This window comes from Amblyomma americanum, chromosome 1 (genome assembly GCF_052857255.1).
Source record: "Amblyomma americanum isolate KBUSLIRL-KWMA chromosome 1, ASM5285725v1, whole genome shotgun sequence".
Classification (NCBI taxonomy): Eukaryota; Metazoa; Arthropoda; class Arachnida; order Ixodida; family Ixodidae; genus Amblyomma; species Amblyomma americanum.
Genome location: NC_135497.1, coordinates 520,864,523 through 520,882,130, shown reverse-complemented (window position 1 = coordinate 520,882,130; position 17,608 = coordinate 520,864,523). Strand labels below are relative to the sequence as shown.

The window sequence follows — 17,608 nt, the reverse complement described above, 5'->3', positions numbered from 1 at the left end:
AACGGCACTTCTGATGAGGCAGCCTGTTGCTGTGTGACCACTGCTACCTCGCCCTCGTGGAGGATGGCGAGCTTCGATGGACGCGCTGGCGAACGGGTGCCCGGTATGAACGTAATTGTCTGCTGGTGGCACGACGCTGCACAACTGGAGAAGACGGAGGGGTGCCTGGCACTGACTTTTCCTGTGAGCACCTAGACAGCCGAGCACCTAGACGCTTACTAATACAGTTGCCTGGAGACGGAGGCTCGTGGTTTTGAAAAATTGAAGCACTGAAAAGCTTGGCGGAGAATAACAGCGCGATAGACCACGCGAGCGTTACATGTTCAATTTTATTGCCCTTTTTGAGTGCATTCAGAGTTAAATTGCATGTATGATTTTCAGTGTAATTTCTATGGGCTCGGTTTTAATTTCATGTAGGTAGTTCAATGTTAATTGTTGTTTGTTGGTCTTCTTTCTTTGTATGGTTCACTCTTCTGCAAGGGAAGGAGTATTTGTTGCATTGTGAGTTTTGGTACCGGTTTCCGTTCTGTGGTGTGTCTTGAGTCTTGTCTTTGTAGACGTGTGCTTTGTAATTCTGTATTAGGTGTCACGACACTAAAGATGGCAAAGCAGCGGGGTCATCATCAAAGAAGGGTTGTTCATCGTTACCACCCGACCAGCAAGTCTAGTGTTATCTACTCGTGGTCCGGGCCCCAGATCACAACTCTTCAATGGCTCTTGCGAGCACGTTTCCTCTTTTGATAGTCCTTATTTGCGCCGGTACTCGACCTGACCGTTAAACAAGGGAAGTGAGATGCAGGCGGTGCTTGAAGCAGCGTTGGACGTTTTTTTTTAAAAAAAACAGTCAACTCATCTGAAGGAGGATGCGACGCAGATGACTGTCCTGCACGTTTTATAAATTCGAGTTTGGGTGGCCCCGTCTGTGTAGACTCTCAGCACATGCAGAGATGTTTGCGAGAGATCTTACTTTGAAGTGATACTGGGAACTCCAGATTTTCTTCGTAGTAAAAACCAATTTTGTGGCCATTTATGGCCATTTTTATATTCAAAAATATTATTCATAAAATTCGTCACAACACTCGAAGTGAGTCCCTAGTATCAAGGCCAAAAATAATTGCACGAATACTGCTTGAGTTTTGCCTAGCCTTAGGAATGCACACATAGTCACGCATCGCCCTTTGCTTGCGAGGACGGCCGCTGAAGGCGACACTGTGTTTCATTTCTACAGGTTTTCATAGCTAGTAAAAGCTCCGGTTTTAGTGAATGCAGTCATTTTGATCAAAACAGGTTTATTTATCGATGCAGATAAACAACCGGACAGACGTATTCAGCAGGCCCTGATTTCAAAAGATAAAATTAGCCTGCAGGCGGTCAGGCGCCGCCGCTTGATTGACTACGTCAAGGAGCGAGAGGCGACAATTTCAGAAGACTGGTGTGTCGCTGTTTACCCGAATGTTCAACTCATCAGTACCTCAGCTGCCATGAGGGGACCTGCAACAGGTGACTGACCATATTATTGCCGGTATAAGGGGATAGCCATGCATATGATATCGCGGCGTGGATAATGCGCGGCTAAAAAGACCGAGAAACCGGTTCGGATGTCTGCGTAAGGTCATGCAGCGTGACGGGACAACTCTCGAGATTTCCGCAAGCATAAGAAACACAAAATTGCTTATAACCGCCAGTGTATTTTTCACACCGAGGTGTCTGAGCTTCGGTGTCTTCTTCATTGCTGGCAATGCCACAACTTTCAAGAAGTCACCAGACCGGAGCGACTGTCCCCTCTACCCGCCCATCGTAGCCATCGACTCTCAGTGCTCGTTCATTCTTCCTTAATTTGTTCTGTGTTTGCGCGCTCATCCTCTCACTGAAAAACGCCATGAAAATCAAGAGGAAATCAGCGGAAAAATGCTGAGACAGGCAAGAGTGGGTCGGGGCGCATGTCACCTTGCGGGACCGTCACTCACTAAGGGAACGATCTTCGAAGCTCTAGTGTGTGCAGTGGCAAAACAATAAGGTCATACCGATATGAAAAGTATTTGCAATTATGCTTATTTTCCTTTGCATTTCAGTCTATTTAGACAAGCATTCGCTGTTACTATTACCGCGCAACTTTATCCCGTAGTGGTCTACGACAAATAATAATGTGGTCAAACCAACCTGCTCCGCAAAAATAAGGCAGTGTGAATCCAGCATGACAGCCGCGATCCCACCCCAGCAAATGTGCGCATTCCCCTTTCGATAACTGAGCCAATGGAGATCCCGCAAAAGGTGACGAGATATGGGCGGGCAGTGTTATTGACGTATACAGCCTCTCGGCAGGGATTACTGGCAAACTCTCCCTATTGAGCGCGCACTTAAGCGGATGTCAGGCATAATATGAAACCTGTAGACTCTTTGCTGCTGAAGCAGATTAATGAGTTACGTGGTCTAGTTTGGATTTTTATATTATGTTTCACACGGCAACGTATGAAAAATGCCGGATGATGTTTTTTCCCGGATCATGTTTCAGCGAACCGCTGGAACATCTGCTGCTGCTGTACTGAACAGAAGACTCACTGGAACATCTGCTGCTGCTGTAGTGAACAGAAGACACGCTTAAGACAGCCGAAAAGTTCGGTATGCCCTAACGGTGTCCTCTGTTCTACCTGCACGGCTTTTTTCTGTTTTGTGATGCGGATAGCAACTAATGATTCGTTTGAACTATGAACTATGATGTCGAGATTTTACTGTTAAGGAAAGCAATAATGAAGCCACCAAAAATAACCAAACATTTTAGTGCGACAGCCGAACTTGAGTGTGTTCAGCAGCGCTACATTCGTCCATAGCGGCGGACATAGTACGTCCTGTATTACCGCGAGTGTTGCGTGAAACGTGATAACGCGATGAGGGCGGAAGCTGTCACGAACAGATCAGCTTCGCTGGGCCACTGCATGAGCGCAGCAAGCTATCGCTGCAGCTGATCAAGCCGTGTTAAAGTGCAACACACTCTCGCGCTGTGCATTGTACATCGCCGTCTTCATCACTGAATACTAGTATTAACCTAATATTCACAATTTCAGCTATGTGGCGGTAGTGACAGAGAGGTGTGCGCTGCATGAGTTGGCGTGGCCGACGTTGTGGCAGGAACACGACACTAGGGCACTATGCGTATGCATTGACAACATCACCATCAGCCTAACTACACCCACTGCAGGGCGAAGGTCTCTCCCATGTCTCTCTAATTAACCCAGTCCTTTGCCAGCTCCGCCCACCCTACGCCTGCAAACTTCCTTATCTCATCCGCCCAACTAACCTTTAGACGCCCCCTGCTACGCTTTCCTTCTTTTGAAATCCACTCCGTTACCCTTAAGGACCAGCGGTTGTCTTGCCTTCGCAGTAGATGCCCTGCCCAAGCTCATTTCTTCCTCTTGATTTCGACTAGGATGTCGTTAACACGCATTTTCCCTCACCCATTCTGCCCGCTTCCGGTCTCTCAACATTACTCTCAATTTTCCTTTCCATGGATCGCTGTGCTGTCCTTAACTTAAGGTGAACTCTTTTCGTTAGCCTCTACGTTTCTGCCTCGTAGGTGAGTAGCGGTAAGATACAGCTGTTGTACACTTTTCTCTTGAGGGATATTGGTAACCTACTACTCATGATCTGAGAACCTACCATATCCGCTCCACTCCACTCTTATCCTTATAGCTATTTCCCTCTCATGATCCGGATCAGCTGTCACTACCTGCCCTAAGTACGCGTATTGTGAGCACTTTATGCGCCTTCGTCGTCGTCGCCTCTACTTCTTCGCCCTCATAAAGCATGGCACATACCCACATGAGAGGTCTGGCTGCGACTTCATTCTATTTCACCTGTAAATTCCCATCGTCATCGCTTGGCGCTGTTCGCTGGGAGCACTTCTCTGCAGCGGGTGAGAATAAACGTCTCCCGTGAAGTCTTGCCTTACACGTGGTGGAGGTGCGCCTTGGATCGCCAGTATCCTCTTCACTCGTTTCTCCCTGGAGCTGCATTCGGGAGCCGCCTGTTTAGGCTCAGCGTCATGTCCGAAGAGGAGAACGCTGACAGCCCGGGTTCCTCCCGCTTGCCCTCTGCTGTCCCTGCAACTTGGACCATGAGCAGCCGTCAACGCGACCCTCAGATGTTTGCTGGCCTCCGCGGCGTCGACGTCGACGACTGGCTTTGACCGCGTGAGTTCGTTTAACTGATGGGACGACTCCCTTAGGCTCCTGAATGTGTCCTATTTGACTGGAGTTGCACGCACAATGTTTGCTAAATCATGAGACGGATATTCCCGACTGGACAAGTTTCAAGCAGCAGTTGCGACAGATTTTTGACTCTCCGGCTGTTTGGTTTGAAGTAGCCCAGATTAAGCTGGCGGACCGCATCCAGCGCCCTGCCGAGTAGTACACTTCTTATATTGAGGATGTACGTGCTCTCTGCCGGCGTTTCAGTGCCGCCATGACAGCGGCTGACCATGTTCACCACGTCCTGAAGGGCATCGGCTCTCTTGCGTTCAATGCCCTTGCGGTCCAAAACAAAACGACCGTCGATGCCATCATCTTGACCTTCCAACGCCTCGATCAGCTGCAATCCATCCGTTTGCACCCTGACCCAGCTGCCTCCCTTTTGCCTGCCGACTCCGACCTGCGTGCCCTCATTCGTGCGCTTATTCGTGAGGAACTCCTCGCACACGGTTCTCCGTGCCTCACCGCACCTGCACCTCATGCTCCGTCCTCTGCTGGTGCTGGTCTTCCCAATATCATCAAAAAAATTGCCGCCAGTAGCCTACTCGTTGGTACCAGACACCCCTGCTGTTCTCCCTACACCCACGTACGCTCAGGTCGCTGCCATGCCACCTCTCTCTGGTCCACCACCTACGCCAGCACCACCACGCGACCATGTCATAGCTTTGGCACCTCCAACCTCAACGCCGCCGTTCTGCTTGCCCTGGCGCCCCAGGCGCCCGATTTGTTATTATTGCGGCGTTCGGGGACGTATTCCCGCTTCTGCCGTCGGTGCCTTCACGACGAACGGCATGGGTATGAAACCTTTGAAAGCAGCTACACTACTAGCGGTCCCTCTCATTAACGCCGTGCCTTCACTGACTCTTCGGACGTTCTTCTCCTTCAGCCAGCTCTGCTCCGCCTCGTAGTTATCGGCTCACCAGAGGTCGATCCCCTTCGCCGTACCGCCGCTATTGTTCTCCGCTCCGGCCGGCTTCCCTGGCGCCTGACCTGCGCTGTGAAAACTAGCTATTGCAGTTTTTCGAGGGAAATATGCATGCTTCGGACACTGCCAGATACCTCCGGAGCGCGCGTCTTATATGGTTTTAGTGTAAGTTGAAGGTTTACAGCTAGAGGCTTTGATTGACACGTGCGGTGCAGTTTCTGTTATTCACGCAGACTTGTGTTCTTGCTTGAAGAAGGTGAAAACGCCGAACGATGTGCCTCCTCTTCGTGGAGCTAACGACGTCATCATTCGCCCATCCGCTATGTGCACTGTCCGGGTTTCTATTGACGATGTTCGTCACCACGTACAATTTCCTGTGCTTTCTCTTTGCGCATACCTTATGATTTTTAACTCGGATTTCTTGTCTTCCGTGAGTGCTTTTATTTCTCGCCGTGACCGCATCGTGCACATGACCGACAGTGACCCATCATCTGAAGTTCTCAAGCCCTGTCATCGCCTCAATGCAGCTGCCGATTCGGTTTTGCAGGCTGGGAGTCAAGATATTATCAGGCTTCCTTCTGATACCATCGTTCATGGGGATGTCCTCATCGCGCCTTCTGATCGACATCTGATCAGGGGACTTGCCTTGCCGCCTAGCCTGGTTCGGTTTGAAAATAGATCAGTCGTCATCGTAGCCTTGAACTCTTCCCGTGAACCTCTGGTATTACCCAAAGGCACTTCTTTTTCCTGCACGTTGGACATGCACACGGTTTCCCTCGTTGTGCTTACTGCGCTCTCCACCTAGTCGCCCCCTTCAGCGGACATTTCTCTCTCCGTCCTCTGCCACCATCAATCCACATCTCCTGGCAACGCAACGGCAAGATTTACTTGACTTGCTTCGCAAGCACCAAGGCTCTTTGATATGGCTTTTACTACCCTGGGCAAGACTTCTGTGACCGAGCACCGTATCGTGATCGAAGGTATCTCGGTTGTTCGCCGCCGCCCGCACCACGTTTCTTTATCTGAACGCAAAGTCATCGAGGACAATGTGAGTGATAAGCTCCGCCGATTATTTGTCCTTCCGCCAGTCCGTGGTCTTCCCCGGTTGTGTTGGTGAAGAAGGATGGGTCAGTGCGGTTTTGTGTTGATTACTGTGCACTCAACAAAATTACTCGTAAAGACGTTTACCCTATGCCCCGGATTGATGACTTTCTGGACACTCTTCAGGGAGCTGAATACTTTTCCACCCTTGGTCTTCGTTCCGGTTACTGGCAGATTCTCATGCATGAACCAAACAAAAAATACCGCGTTCACTACTCCCGACTGCCTTTACGACTTTCATGTTAAGCTATTTTGACTGTCTAACACTCCTGCAACTTTTGAACGCATGATTGATACAGTCCTTAGCGGCCTGAAATGGAAAACCTGCTTATGCTATCTGGACGACATTGTTATATTCTCTTCAAGTTTTCGTGAACACTTACGCCGCCTCGATGGAGTGCTCACTTGCCTCGCTTCTGCTGGCCTTCAACTCAATACGAAAAAGTGCTATTTCGAAAGGAAGGATATCACAATTCAGGGCCACCTCGGCAGCCGGGACGGCATTTGACCCGGCTCTGACTAGCTTGCCGCTGTCCTCAATTTTGCCCGTCTCCAGCAGACTAAAGAACTACGCAGTTTCCTTAGTCGGTCCTCTTATTTTCACCGCTTTGTACGAAATTTTGCTACCATTGCCGCGCTACTGCATCATCTCCTCACTGCTCACAGTGCTTTCGTTTGGACTGAACAATGCGAAAGTGCTTTTCAAGCCTTGAAGCAAGCTGTCATTTCGACCCAGTCTTTGGCCACTTTGACGATGCTGCTCCAACCATTCTACGCACTGACGCTAGCGGCCACGACCTTCGCGCTGTTCTTCTGCAGCGCGACACTACTTCTCGCGAAAGAGTTATTGCGCTCGCCAGCCGCACTCTGACACCTGCGGCACGTAACTACACTATCACTGAGCAGGAATTTCTGGGCGTCGTTTGGGCAGTCCATAAATTCCGCCCCAACCTTTACGGTCGCCACTTCTCGGTTGTCTTGGACCATCACGCATTATGCTGTTTGTCTAGCCTCAAAAATTGACTAGCCGCCTTGGCCGCTTGGTTCTTCGTCTCCAAGAATACAGTTCTGATGTCACCTACAAGTCCGGTCGAACGCACCGAGACGCCGATGCCCGTTCTCGTTGCCGTCTTCTGGACTCTTCGTGTCGGTCTTCAACACCACCTTCCACCTGTTGCAGCGATTCCTCATCGTCGCAAGTTCTGCAGCTCGCCGCTCTCCCCTGCGTCGTATCTGACAATTGAAACGACTTTTCGTCGAATCGACGCAACAATGCGTATTGCAGCTCTATGATCAACAGTCCCATGGGAGCTTCCTCGGCAGCTTCCCCAGTTCAAACAAGAAAATGATGTGCTCTGTCGCTACGTTTGCTGCCCCGGTGGCACCCGCTGGGCTCCATTGGTACCATGTACACTTCGCTCCCGTATTTTGGAGGCTCTCCACGATGACGCGATGGCCGGTCACTTAGGTTTCATGAAACCTGTGACCGCATCAAGACCCGTTTCTTCTTGCCTGGCCTTTCCTCCAGCGTCGCTAAATACGTCGCACCTTGCCCGCTCTTCCAGCGCCGAAAACGGCCTACTTCACCTCCCGCTGGACATCTGCAGCCTCTACTATGCCCCACCACGCCGTTCGCCGTCGTCGGCATCGACTTGTATGGCCCGCTTCCTCTCTTTACACGACGTAATCGCTGGATAGTCAGTGCCATGGACCATTTCACACGCTACGCCGAGACCGCAGCCTTGCCTGATGGCCCGGCACCCAAAGTTCCCTTCTTTCTCCAATCCATCGTGCTGCGCCATGGCGCCCCTCAGGTGCTTCTCAGTGACCGCGGAAGGACGTTCCTTTCGACCGTTGTTGCCGAAGTTCTGCAAGCTTCTACACTTCGCAAGGTGACGTCTAGCTACCACCCCCGACCAATGGTCTTACTGAGCGGTTCCATCGCACCCTGTCAGATATGATTGCTATGTGCGTCGAAACTAACCACCAGAATTGGGACGCAGTCCTGCCTTTCGTCATTTTTGCCTAAAATTTCGCATTGCAACGAACCACTGGTTACTCCCCGTTTTTCCTCGTTTACGGCCGCTCTCCCACTACCCTTCTCGACGCCTTTCTTCTCGGCGCCTGCGAGCTCCTCACCGTCTCTCCACGAACAATTTCTCTCCTGCATAGCCCGATGCCGCCACCTTGCTCGCCTCAACACTGAAGCCTGCGAAGAAGATTGCAAGAGTCACTACGAAACGACGCACCGCGTTCTCTCGTTCAACCCTGGAGACGAGGTCTTGCTTTCTGTCCATCTGCGAACGCTTGCTATTTGCGACAAGTTTCAGCCTCGCTTCATTGGTCCCTACTTGGTGCTCAACCAAACTTTACCTGTTAACTATCGCGTCACTCCTGTTGATCCTCCCCCGGACCGCCGTTACCGCGGGACTGAAACTGTCCATATCTCCTGCCTGAAGCCTTTCATTCGGCGCTCTGCATCAGACTGATCGCAGCCAGGCTGGCCGCTTCTGACCACGCGGGTAGTTAGTGTGAGCACTTTATGCGCCTACGTCGTCGTCGCCTCTCTGGCTGCGACTTCATTGTCTTTCACCTTTAAATTCCCATAGTCATCGCTCGGCGCTGTTCGCTGGGAGCGCGTCTCTTCCAGCAAGTAAGAATAAACGTCTCCCGTGAAGTCTTACCTTACAGCGCCTCGCTTCCAATTGCGAACTGCTGTTCCCTTGCTAGTCTGAAGTTAACTTTGGTTTTCTGCATGTCGAATTTCAGACCCACCGTTTTGCTCTGCCTATCTAAATCATTGATCATGATTTGCAGCTCATCTCCTTAGTGATTCAGCAAGGAAATGTCATCAGCGAATGGCAGAATGTTTAGGTACTTTCCATTAACTCTTATCCCCAACTGTTCACAATTCAGGCCTCTGAATACATCCTGTAAACAGGCGGTGAATAGCAATGGCGAGGTCATGTCTCCTTTCCTGACGCCCTTCCTTACTGGAATTTTATTGCTGACCTTATAGAAGACTATGGTAGCCCTACAGTTCCTATATATATCTTCCAGTATTTGGACATAAGGCTCAACTACACCCTGATTACGCAATGCCTGTATAACTGCTGAGGTTTTCACCGAGTCAAATGCTTTCTCATAATCAATAGAGGCTATATATAGGGGTTGGTTAAGTTCTGCGCTTTTCTCTTTTATCTGAGTGATAGTGTGAATATGATCTGTTTTGGAATAATCTTTACGAGAGCTTGCTTGATCATTTGGTTGATTAAAGTCTAGGTTGCCCTGACTCTATTAGCAATTACCTTATTAAATACCTTGTAGGCAACAGAGAGTAAGCTGCTCAGTCTGTAATTTTTCAAGTCATTGGCGTCTCCTTTCTTATGAATTAAGAATATATTTGCCTTCTTCCAACCTACTGGTACGGTCGAGGTCATAAGGCATTGCGTGTACAGGATGGCTAGTTTTTCTAGGAGAATCTCCTCCCGTCTTTCAAAATGACCTGTTACCTGTTCCTCCTCAGCTACTTTCCCCTTTTCATTGCTCCTGATGCTTTCTTTATTTTTTCTTTCGTTACTGGAGGGCTGAAGCATTGCTGTGCGTTACTGTTTCCCTCATTAACGTTCTAATTACATTGACAACTGTACAGATTTGTGTAGAACTCTTCGGCTAGTTTAACTATTTTATCCATAGTGCTAATGACACTGCCCTACTTGTCTCTTAACGCATACATCTGGTTTTTACCTATGCCTAGTTTCCTTTACTCCGCTTTTAGTCTGCCTCTGTTCTTTAGAGCATGCTCGATTCTCTGTATATTAAACTTCCTTATGTCGGCTACCTTGAGCTTATTAACTGCTATAGCTCTGCTTGTTTTATTCTGTCTATAGGGTTAGACGCCCTCATGTTTTGACGTTTGTTAACCAGATCTTTCGTCTCCTGAGACAGTTTGCCGGTATCCTGTAAACCGTCCTTCCGCCTAGTTCTACTTTGCACTCCGTAATAATAGCTGTCATATTATCGTTCACTGTATCAAAATTAAGATCGTTTTCCTCAGTTAACGGTGAATATGTTCTGAAACGATATCCTGCATTCCTCTATTTTACCTCCAACGCTAGCTCGTTAATGGACTTCCTCTTCACTAGGATCTTCCGTTTCATTTCATTTCATTTCATTTTAATACCTTAAAGACCCACTGGGGGTATTACATAAGGGGTGGGTACATACAGTCAAATGAACAAGTGTTATGTTGAAAAATGGTTGGTAACAGCTTCGGCGAATGTGGATGGGCATGAGATGGTAGCGATGTCATTGGAGAGGTCGTTCTAGTCTACAGAAACACGGTGAAAAAAAGAAGCGGCACAGGTAACAGTACGGGCACGGGGGCGAAACACTTGAAAAGGATGACGAATGTGGTGGGATATGCCGGCTGGCGGGGCAATGTAGGGAGCGCAGCGCAGCGAACTATGGAAAAATTTATGGTATAGGCAGAGGCTAGAAATACGACGACGAAGTGAAAGGGGCGCTAAACTGGATTCCGCTTTTAAAGATGTTACACTGATATCGTACGAATAGGAGGAATGAATGAATCTGGCTGCTCTGTTTTGAAGTGCCTCGAGCGCATTGATAAGGTAAACTTGATGAGGGTTCCAAACTGGCGATGCGTAATCTAACTTTGACCTGACAAGAGTTTTATATGCTAGTAATTTTACCTGTTGTGGGGCGTGGCGAAGATGACGTCGTAAGAATCCGAGAGTTTTATTAGCCGAGGAAATGACGTTAGTAACGTGTGTAGCCCATGATAAGTTGTTACACAGTGTGACGCCTAGGTATTTGTATGATGAAACGGACTGCAGGTGAACGTTAGCGACTACATATGGGAAATCAAGCGGGTTACGGCGGCGGTGGAAGGACAAACGTTTACATTTATGAGGGTTCAGTTCCATTAGCCAACGGTCGCACCATTCCTGTATGCGGTTTAGGTCATCTTGAAGGTATGTTGGGTCGGAGGCGTTAGTAACTGTGCGATAAACGACGCAGTCGTCCGCAAACATGCGAATATTAGAGCACACATTGGTCGGTAAGTCATTAATATAAATTAGGAATAGAAGCGGGCCTAGTACAGAACCTTGAGGGACGCCTGATGTTACTGGTAGCGGATTGGAATTTTGATTGTTAACAACGACAAACTGTGAGCGATTAGTCAGGAATTCTTCTATCCATTTTACTATGTCGGGGGGCAAGTTCAAACGGGAAAGTTTTAGGATTAAGCGTTTATGAGGTACCTTGTCAAATGCTTTTGCAAAATCCAGGAAAATGGCGTCGGTCTGTAGGTTAGAATCGAGATTAGCATGTAAATCATGAATGAATAGGGCTAGCTGCGTTTCACAAGAAAAACCTTTCCGAAAACCGTGTTGAGACGAATGGAAAAAATTGTTCGAGTCGAGGAAGTTTATAATATGAGTATAGATGACGTGTTCCATTAGTTTGCAGGGCACACTAGTAAGGGAAATGGGTCGGTAATTTAACGGCGAATCTTTGTTACCTGATTTGTAGACTGGAACGACCTTTCCAGTTTTCCAATCGTCCGGTAGTTGTCCTGTTGAGAGTGACTGGGTAAAAAGTAAGCATAAGAACTCGACACAAATATCATTAGTGTTCTTTAGAAGTTTCGAGTTAATATTGTCTACACCAGATGAAGATGAGATTTCCATGTTTCTAATTAAGGACGCAATACCCAGTGAGGAAAATGCGACTACCGGCATAGCATGCTCAAAGAGTAAATTAGATGTATGAAGTTGCGTATCGGTTTCATTAGTAAAGACGGATGAGAACGCTGCGTTGAATAAAGTAGCGCACTCAGAGTCGGTCATAGCCATGCCTGATTCGTCTTTGAGGGTAATCGTGTGTTCATGATGAGGGTTAACGGCTTGCCAGAACTTCCTGGGGTTATCGCTGAGCATATTAGGAAGGTCTTGATGAAAAAAGTTGTGCTTGGCGTTATGGATAGCAGATTGATACGATTTTTCCGCAGCGCGGTACTTCGCCCATGCGCTTTGCGCTCCATGGGCTCTTGCTGAGCGGAACAGGCGTTTCTTTTTATTTTCCAACCTTTTAAGACTTTTAGTAAACCATGGTTTGTGTGGATTAGCGTGGAAAGTTATTTGGGGAATGAATTCATTGACTAGGGCATCAAGTTTATTCTTAAATGCTAGCCAGTTCTCATGAATACTTCGTGAATGAAAACTTGAGGAAAAACTTACGAAAAACGTTGTCAGTTCGGCATTCATTATATCATAATTACCTTTGTTGTAAAGGCGGATTGTTTTATTGTATTTTGGGCGCCTAATTGCTTTAAGGTCGATGTTGACATGCATAGTTTTGTGATCACTAATCTCAAGGAGGTACGTAATGGGCTGAACGCTATCTGGGCAATTAGTCAGTAATAGGTCTAAAATGTTCGCACAGTATTGTGTTACGCTCGTAGGTTTGGATATTACTTGAGTAAGGTTAAAATTGTAGCAGAAATCTAGAAATTCCCTTGCTTCGCCATTATTAGATGTCGGTGCGGGCTGGTGCTGCCAATCAATATTAGGAAAATTAAAGTCGCCAAAGAGGAAGATGTGTGCGTTAGGGTGCTTCGTGATAAGTTTACTTACGGAATTATTAAGCTGACAGGAAAAATCACGAGAGTTATGTGGAGCCCTATAACAAACACCGAGTAAAATCGTGTGTGGTACAGCGTGGCAGTGGAGCCATAAGATTTCCAGGTCGGACGAGTCGTCAATTATCGACATTGATAACTGCTAGCTCACCGCTATCAGTACTCCCCCTCCTCGTGTGTCCTGGCAGTCTTTCCGAAAGACTTGGAAGTCTGGCAAGTCAGTTAGTACTTCGCTATCTGCGATGGCACTGTCCAACCAGGTTTCGGTTAGTATCAGTAGACTGCTGCTAGATGACAAGACAATATTGGAAATAAGTTCGCGCTTGGAAAGGAAACTACGTATGTTGGTGAACACAGCGGACAGGGGAATATTTTTGGGGCGGGTTTTTAGTTGTTTGCGAAGAGATGATTGCCAATCTGATTGTGGTGTAGCAATTGTTATTTCTTTCACAGTTTGCGAGATCTCATCAAAAATGTAGCGCCTGGGACCGATATGCAAGGTTTTGTAGCGTAGGGCAAATTTGTCGGAATTAGCTTTAGCAAAGGTGACTAGCTGCTTGCGGGCGCTACGAACTCTGTGGGAGAAGTCTTCGCCGACACTGAATTTCGTTCCTTTAAATTTGCGGCCATTAGAGAGTATTGTGTCTTTTATTTTGTACGAATTAAATTTGACTATTATTGGTCGAGAGCGGTTGGGTTCATGGCGGCCGAGTCGGTGGGCACGTTCTACTTCCTCAGGATGAATGGTTAAGCTCAAGTGTTGAGCGCAGTGACGAATGACCTCTCCCTCAGAGTCCGCAAACGTTTCGGAGGGGTTAGAATCCGGAGTTCCATAAAATATGAGGTTGTTACGGCGAGATCTATTTTCACTATCGTCAATGCGGGTCTCAAGGGTTTCAATCTGACGAGATAGCCGAGTATTTTCAGATTTTATAATTTCTAACTCAGATTTTATGGCTGTCATAGCTTCCAAATGTGTCTCAAGATCGGTCATGCGCTTACTTAAACCAGCTATAGCACCGTCAGTGGATATAAGCTGGTTTTTGAGACCTTGCACTTCGGAGATTAGTTGAGTTTGACAGGCGGATAACTTTTTTAGTTCTGCGAATACAGCCTCGAGATTGTTAGGTCCTGGGTTAGTTTCAATATCGCCTGCCAAGATCAGCAAGCAGCGAACAATATGAGCGCATTCAAGCACAAGAAAAATGCAGCATTGCGGGCTCGGCAGCTGCACTAGGAAATAATTGCTACTTCTTTTAGCATACAAGGAATGCGGATAACCAACCTGCATGATGTAGACAAACGGATTAGTGGTGTGCACGCTTGCACAGCCAGCGAGCCCACAAAGCGGCGAAGGCGGTCGATCGCTGCTTATATATCCCGTGGCTGATGTTGCTGGTGATGAGGCTTTCCAGGATGGGCCGGGGAAATGGTATCCAGGGGGAGGCGCTGCCGGGCATGATGAAGTGATGACGTCGGGTTGGGGCCATGCGAAGATGCGATCGTCACTGCAGTAAACTGCAGTGGATGACGTGCTTGCTGGGGGAAGGGCCAACAGCGCCGGAAGCAGGGCATTAGCGACGAAGGCGAACACCTGCATGATGTAGACAAACGGATTAGTGGTGTGCACGCTTGCACAGCCACCGAGCCCACCAAGTCTAAGCTAATTCAAGACCTAACCATTCTGTGGTCACTACACAGCACCTTTCCGAGGACTTCCACATCCTGCACGATACCAGGATGAGCGCCTAGTAAGAGGTCAATTTCATTTTTGCTCTCACCATTAGGACTCTTCCAGGTCCACTTCCTTCTGTCCCGTTTGCGGAAGGTATTCATGACCCGTAAATTTTTTTTTATTTTGCGAACTCTACTAATAGCTCTGCCCTGTTGTTCCTAGAGGCTACCCCATAGTCGCCTACCGCCTGGTCACCAGCCTGCTTCTTGCCCACTTCCGCATTGAAGTCGCCCATCAGTACAGTGTACTGCGTTTTTACTTTGTTCATTGGTTATTCCACGTCTTCATAGAAGCTTTCAACAGTCTGGTCATCATGACTGGGTGTAGGACTGCACCACCTTCAGCTTGTATCACTAATTAGGCCTAATTACGATAGCTGCCATCCTTTCGTTAATACTATAAAGCTCCTCTACATTGTCAGCTATATCCTGATTGATAAGGAATCCAACACCTAGTTCTCGACTGCCTTTTAATCCGCAATAGCACAGTATGTGCCCGTCCTTTAGTGTTGTATGCGCCTCATCTGTCCTCCTAACTTCACTTAGCCCTATGACATCCTTTTTATTGGCCGCTAGTTCCTCGAACAACACTCCTAGGCTAGCTTCACTAGATAAGGTTCTAGCGTTAAACGTTGCCAGGTTCAGATTCCAATGGCGGGCTGTCTGGAGCCAAAGATTCTTAGCACCCTCCGCTGCATCACAGGTCTGACCGCTGCCTTTGTCAGTTGCTTCTCAGCCGCTGGCGACTGAGGGCCAAGGGTTAATTGGTTTGTTCATGGAAGGTTGCGGCCAAGTACTGCACTAGGGTGGCCAAATCCTGTTCTGGTGAGGGAGTGCGTTGTCGGTTCTGGTCACCGAGATCAGGCCGCACCCCAGGCCTGCTTATGCAATTCCATCGACACGCGGAGTTTTTTTAAACCCCGGTGGAGAATTGCGCGGCACCGGGATTAGAACCCCGGTGCTCTTGCCCGCGAGGCGGACGCTGTTCCTCTACGCCATCACTGCATTGACAAAATTGCTGCAGAAATGTAGCACTTGAGCATAGGTTGACGGCATACATTGTGTAAATAGGCAAAGAGTTGAAGCAAAGAGTTGAAGTGAAAAAGTTGAAGACATGCGCAAAAATTCGATCCCTGGGACAGTGGACACCTCAGCCGTGCTTTCAAGCACGTGGGAGTGGTGTTAAACCTGCTAAAAATTGTGCTTGCGCGCCTTATTTCGTGCTTAGCAATGCTAAACTGCCAGCAAAATTTTTTGTTCCCGTCCGTATACTGCAGAAACCTCGCAATGTTACAGCGGCCACTGCGACGCCACCGCGATGTTCATCATTATCATCATCATCACAGCTACATCCACTGCACTAGAAAGGCCCCTCCCATTGATCTCTAATTAACATAATTAAAGGTGGAAACAAGCTTTTAGTTTGCGTTCGTATTTATCTCACACGGCAGGGTTAACGTGTCCACCAGCAAAGTAAGCCAGTGATACGTCTTCCTCAAATCCAGGTGAGTGTCTAGGCTGCGAATAAGGCGAGACTGGGAACTAGGCTGCCTAATCTTATTCGCCGTTCTAACACTTTTTTGCTTTTGGGGAAAGGACGTATAACTGGCTCACTTTTTACGGGGCCACTTGAACCTTGCAGTGAGAGAAAAAAAGATTTCCGCTGTGCTGCTACCGCCGGCTAGACCGCGTTATGCGTCTGATGATGATGCGTTACACGGCTGTCGTTGTACCTCCTATCTTGTGTTTGGTTTGAGCAAAGCTATCGCAGCTTTCGCTGTAAAACCCAGGACAGTCCATGGCTTAGGTACGGCTGAAGTACTTCTTGTTCTTTCAGAGGAGGAGGCGGCCGCGGCCACCAGCAACACGCCGCACCTAACCACCAGCGGCGAGTTGGTCCTCTACATGCAAAACATCCTACACCTCTGTCACTACGTGCTGAAAAACTGGCGGGCAGCGAGGCGCTGCTTCCCATACCAAAGGTGAAACTAAAATGATGCCCATGAACGCTACACGCAATGGATTTATTTATAGATACCTATCAGCTACTGCAGGTGGAAACTGACGGCAGCCGGTTCAGTCAATCCGAAAACGTGCATTAACCGATTACCTTGAATGGTTCGAAGAAGCAGTTTACAGGAAAATCTAGCCAGTCCACCAAAGCAACCCACCAGAGTAGGCTTCGAAGTAAACTCACCTCGCAGGTTGGTGGAGGAACAGTTGACTGCTGTGCCCGGCAGGGCGTACTCTGGCGCAGGCCTTTCTCGTAACTGAAGCTCCTCTTGGCCTTGGCCCCGGTGGCGGTGGTAGTCGCCAGGGGCTTCAGCTCTAATGGTGCCGGTGCGGCGTGGCCCCGAGGTGACGAAGCGCTTGGCGAGCTCAGCGACCGGTGGCTGGCCAGGTTAGCGCGTGGCATGGGTTGCGCTGTGCCCGCAGCACTCCCGGGAGCAGTCAGCTCCTTGTCTAAGATCGTTCTCCATTAAAGCCTTGAAGTCTGCCGGTAGTTTGAAGAAACTGAGCAGAGGACAGGTCGGGACGGAATGGGCGGACGCCCATAGCTTGCGGATGCCTCTGAAGGAATGGGCCTAAACAAAAGATGGCTTGCGTTCGGTGTCTCGTGCAGCTCGAGCAGCAGACTTGAGGACAACGAAGACCGAGAGATTCTTTTTTCTCCTCCTTCCCGTTCGTTTCGCGGGTGCGCATGGAAACGCCAAAACTCCGGAGGCGCCCCAGCGTGCGAATAATTTCAATGTACACGTCTCTTTCCAGTCTGAAATCACGTAACGTGGGCGTTCGTCACGTCTCTGGGCTTCTTCTGTCCGTGCACAATTGAAGATAGTGAAGTTTGAATGTCATTCATGTCGGGCTTCGGAAATGATAAAGATGAACTTCGAAAAATATGAAGACTTGGGCGAAGGAAGAAAACCTGTCATAAGCCCG

General features: G+C 48.5%; 1 protein-coding gene across 2 annotated transcripts in view; it reads right to left on the bottom strand.

Moving 5' to 3' along the window:
* LOC144107147 (uncharacterized) overlaps positions 1–17,263 on the bottom strand; it is a 30,457-nt gene extending 13,194 nt beyond the window's left edge. For both annotated transcript variants that reach the window (XR_013309233.1, XM_077640147.1), the window contains exons 1-2: positions 16,866–17,263; positions 14,220–14,528 (exon numbers count right to left, since the gene is read on the bottom strand). Coding sequence is in view for 1 of the 2 variants with exons in the window: in XM_077640147.1 (XP_077496273.1) it covers positions 14,220–14,528; positions 16,866–17,084 (528 nt within the window). In the remaining variant the exon portion in view is untranslated. The remainder of the gene's footprint in view (positions 1–14,219; positions 14,529–16,865) is intronic.
* Between the last annotated feature and the right edge of the window lie 345 nt (positions 17,264–17,608).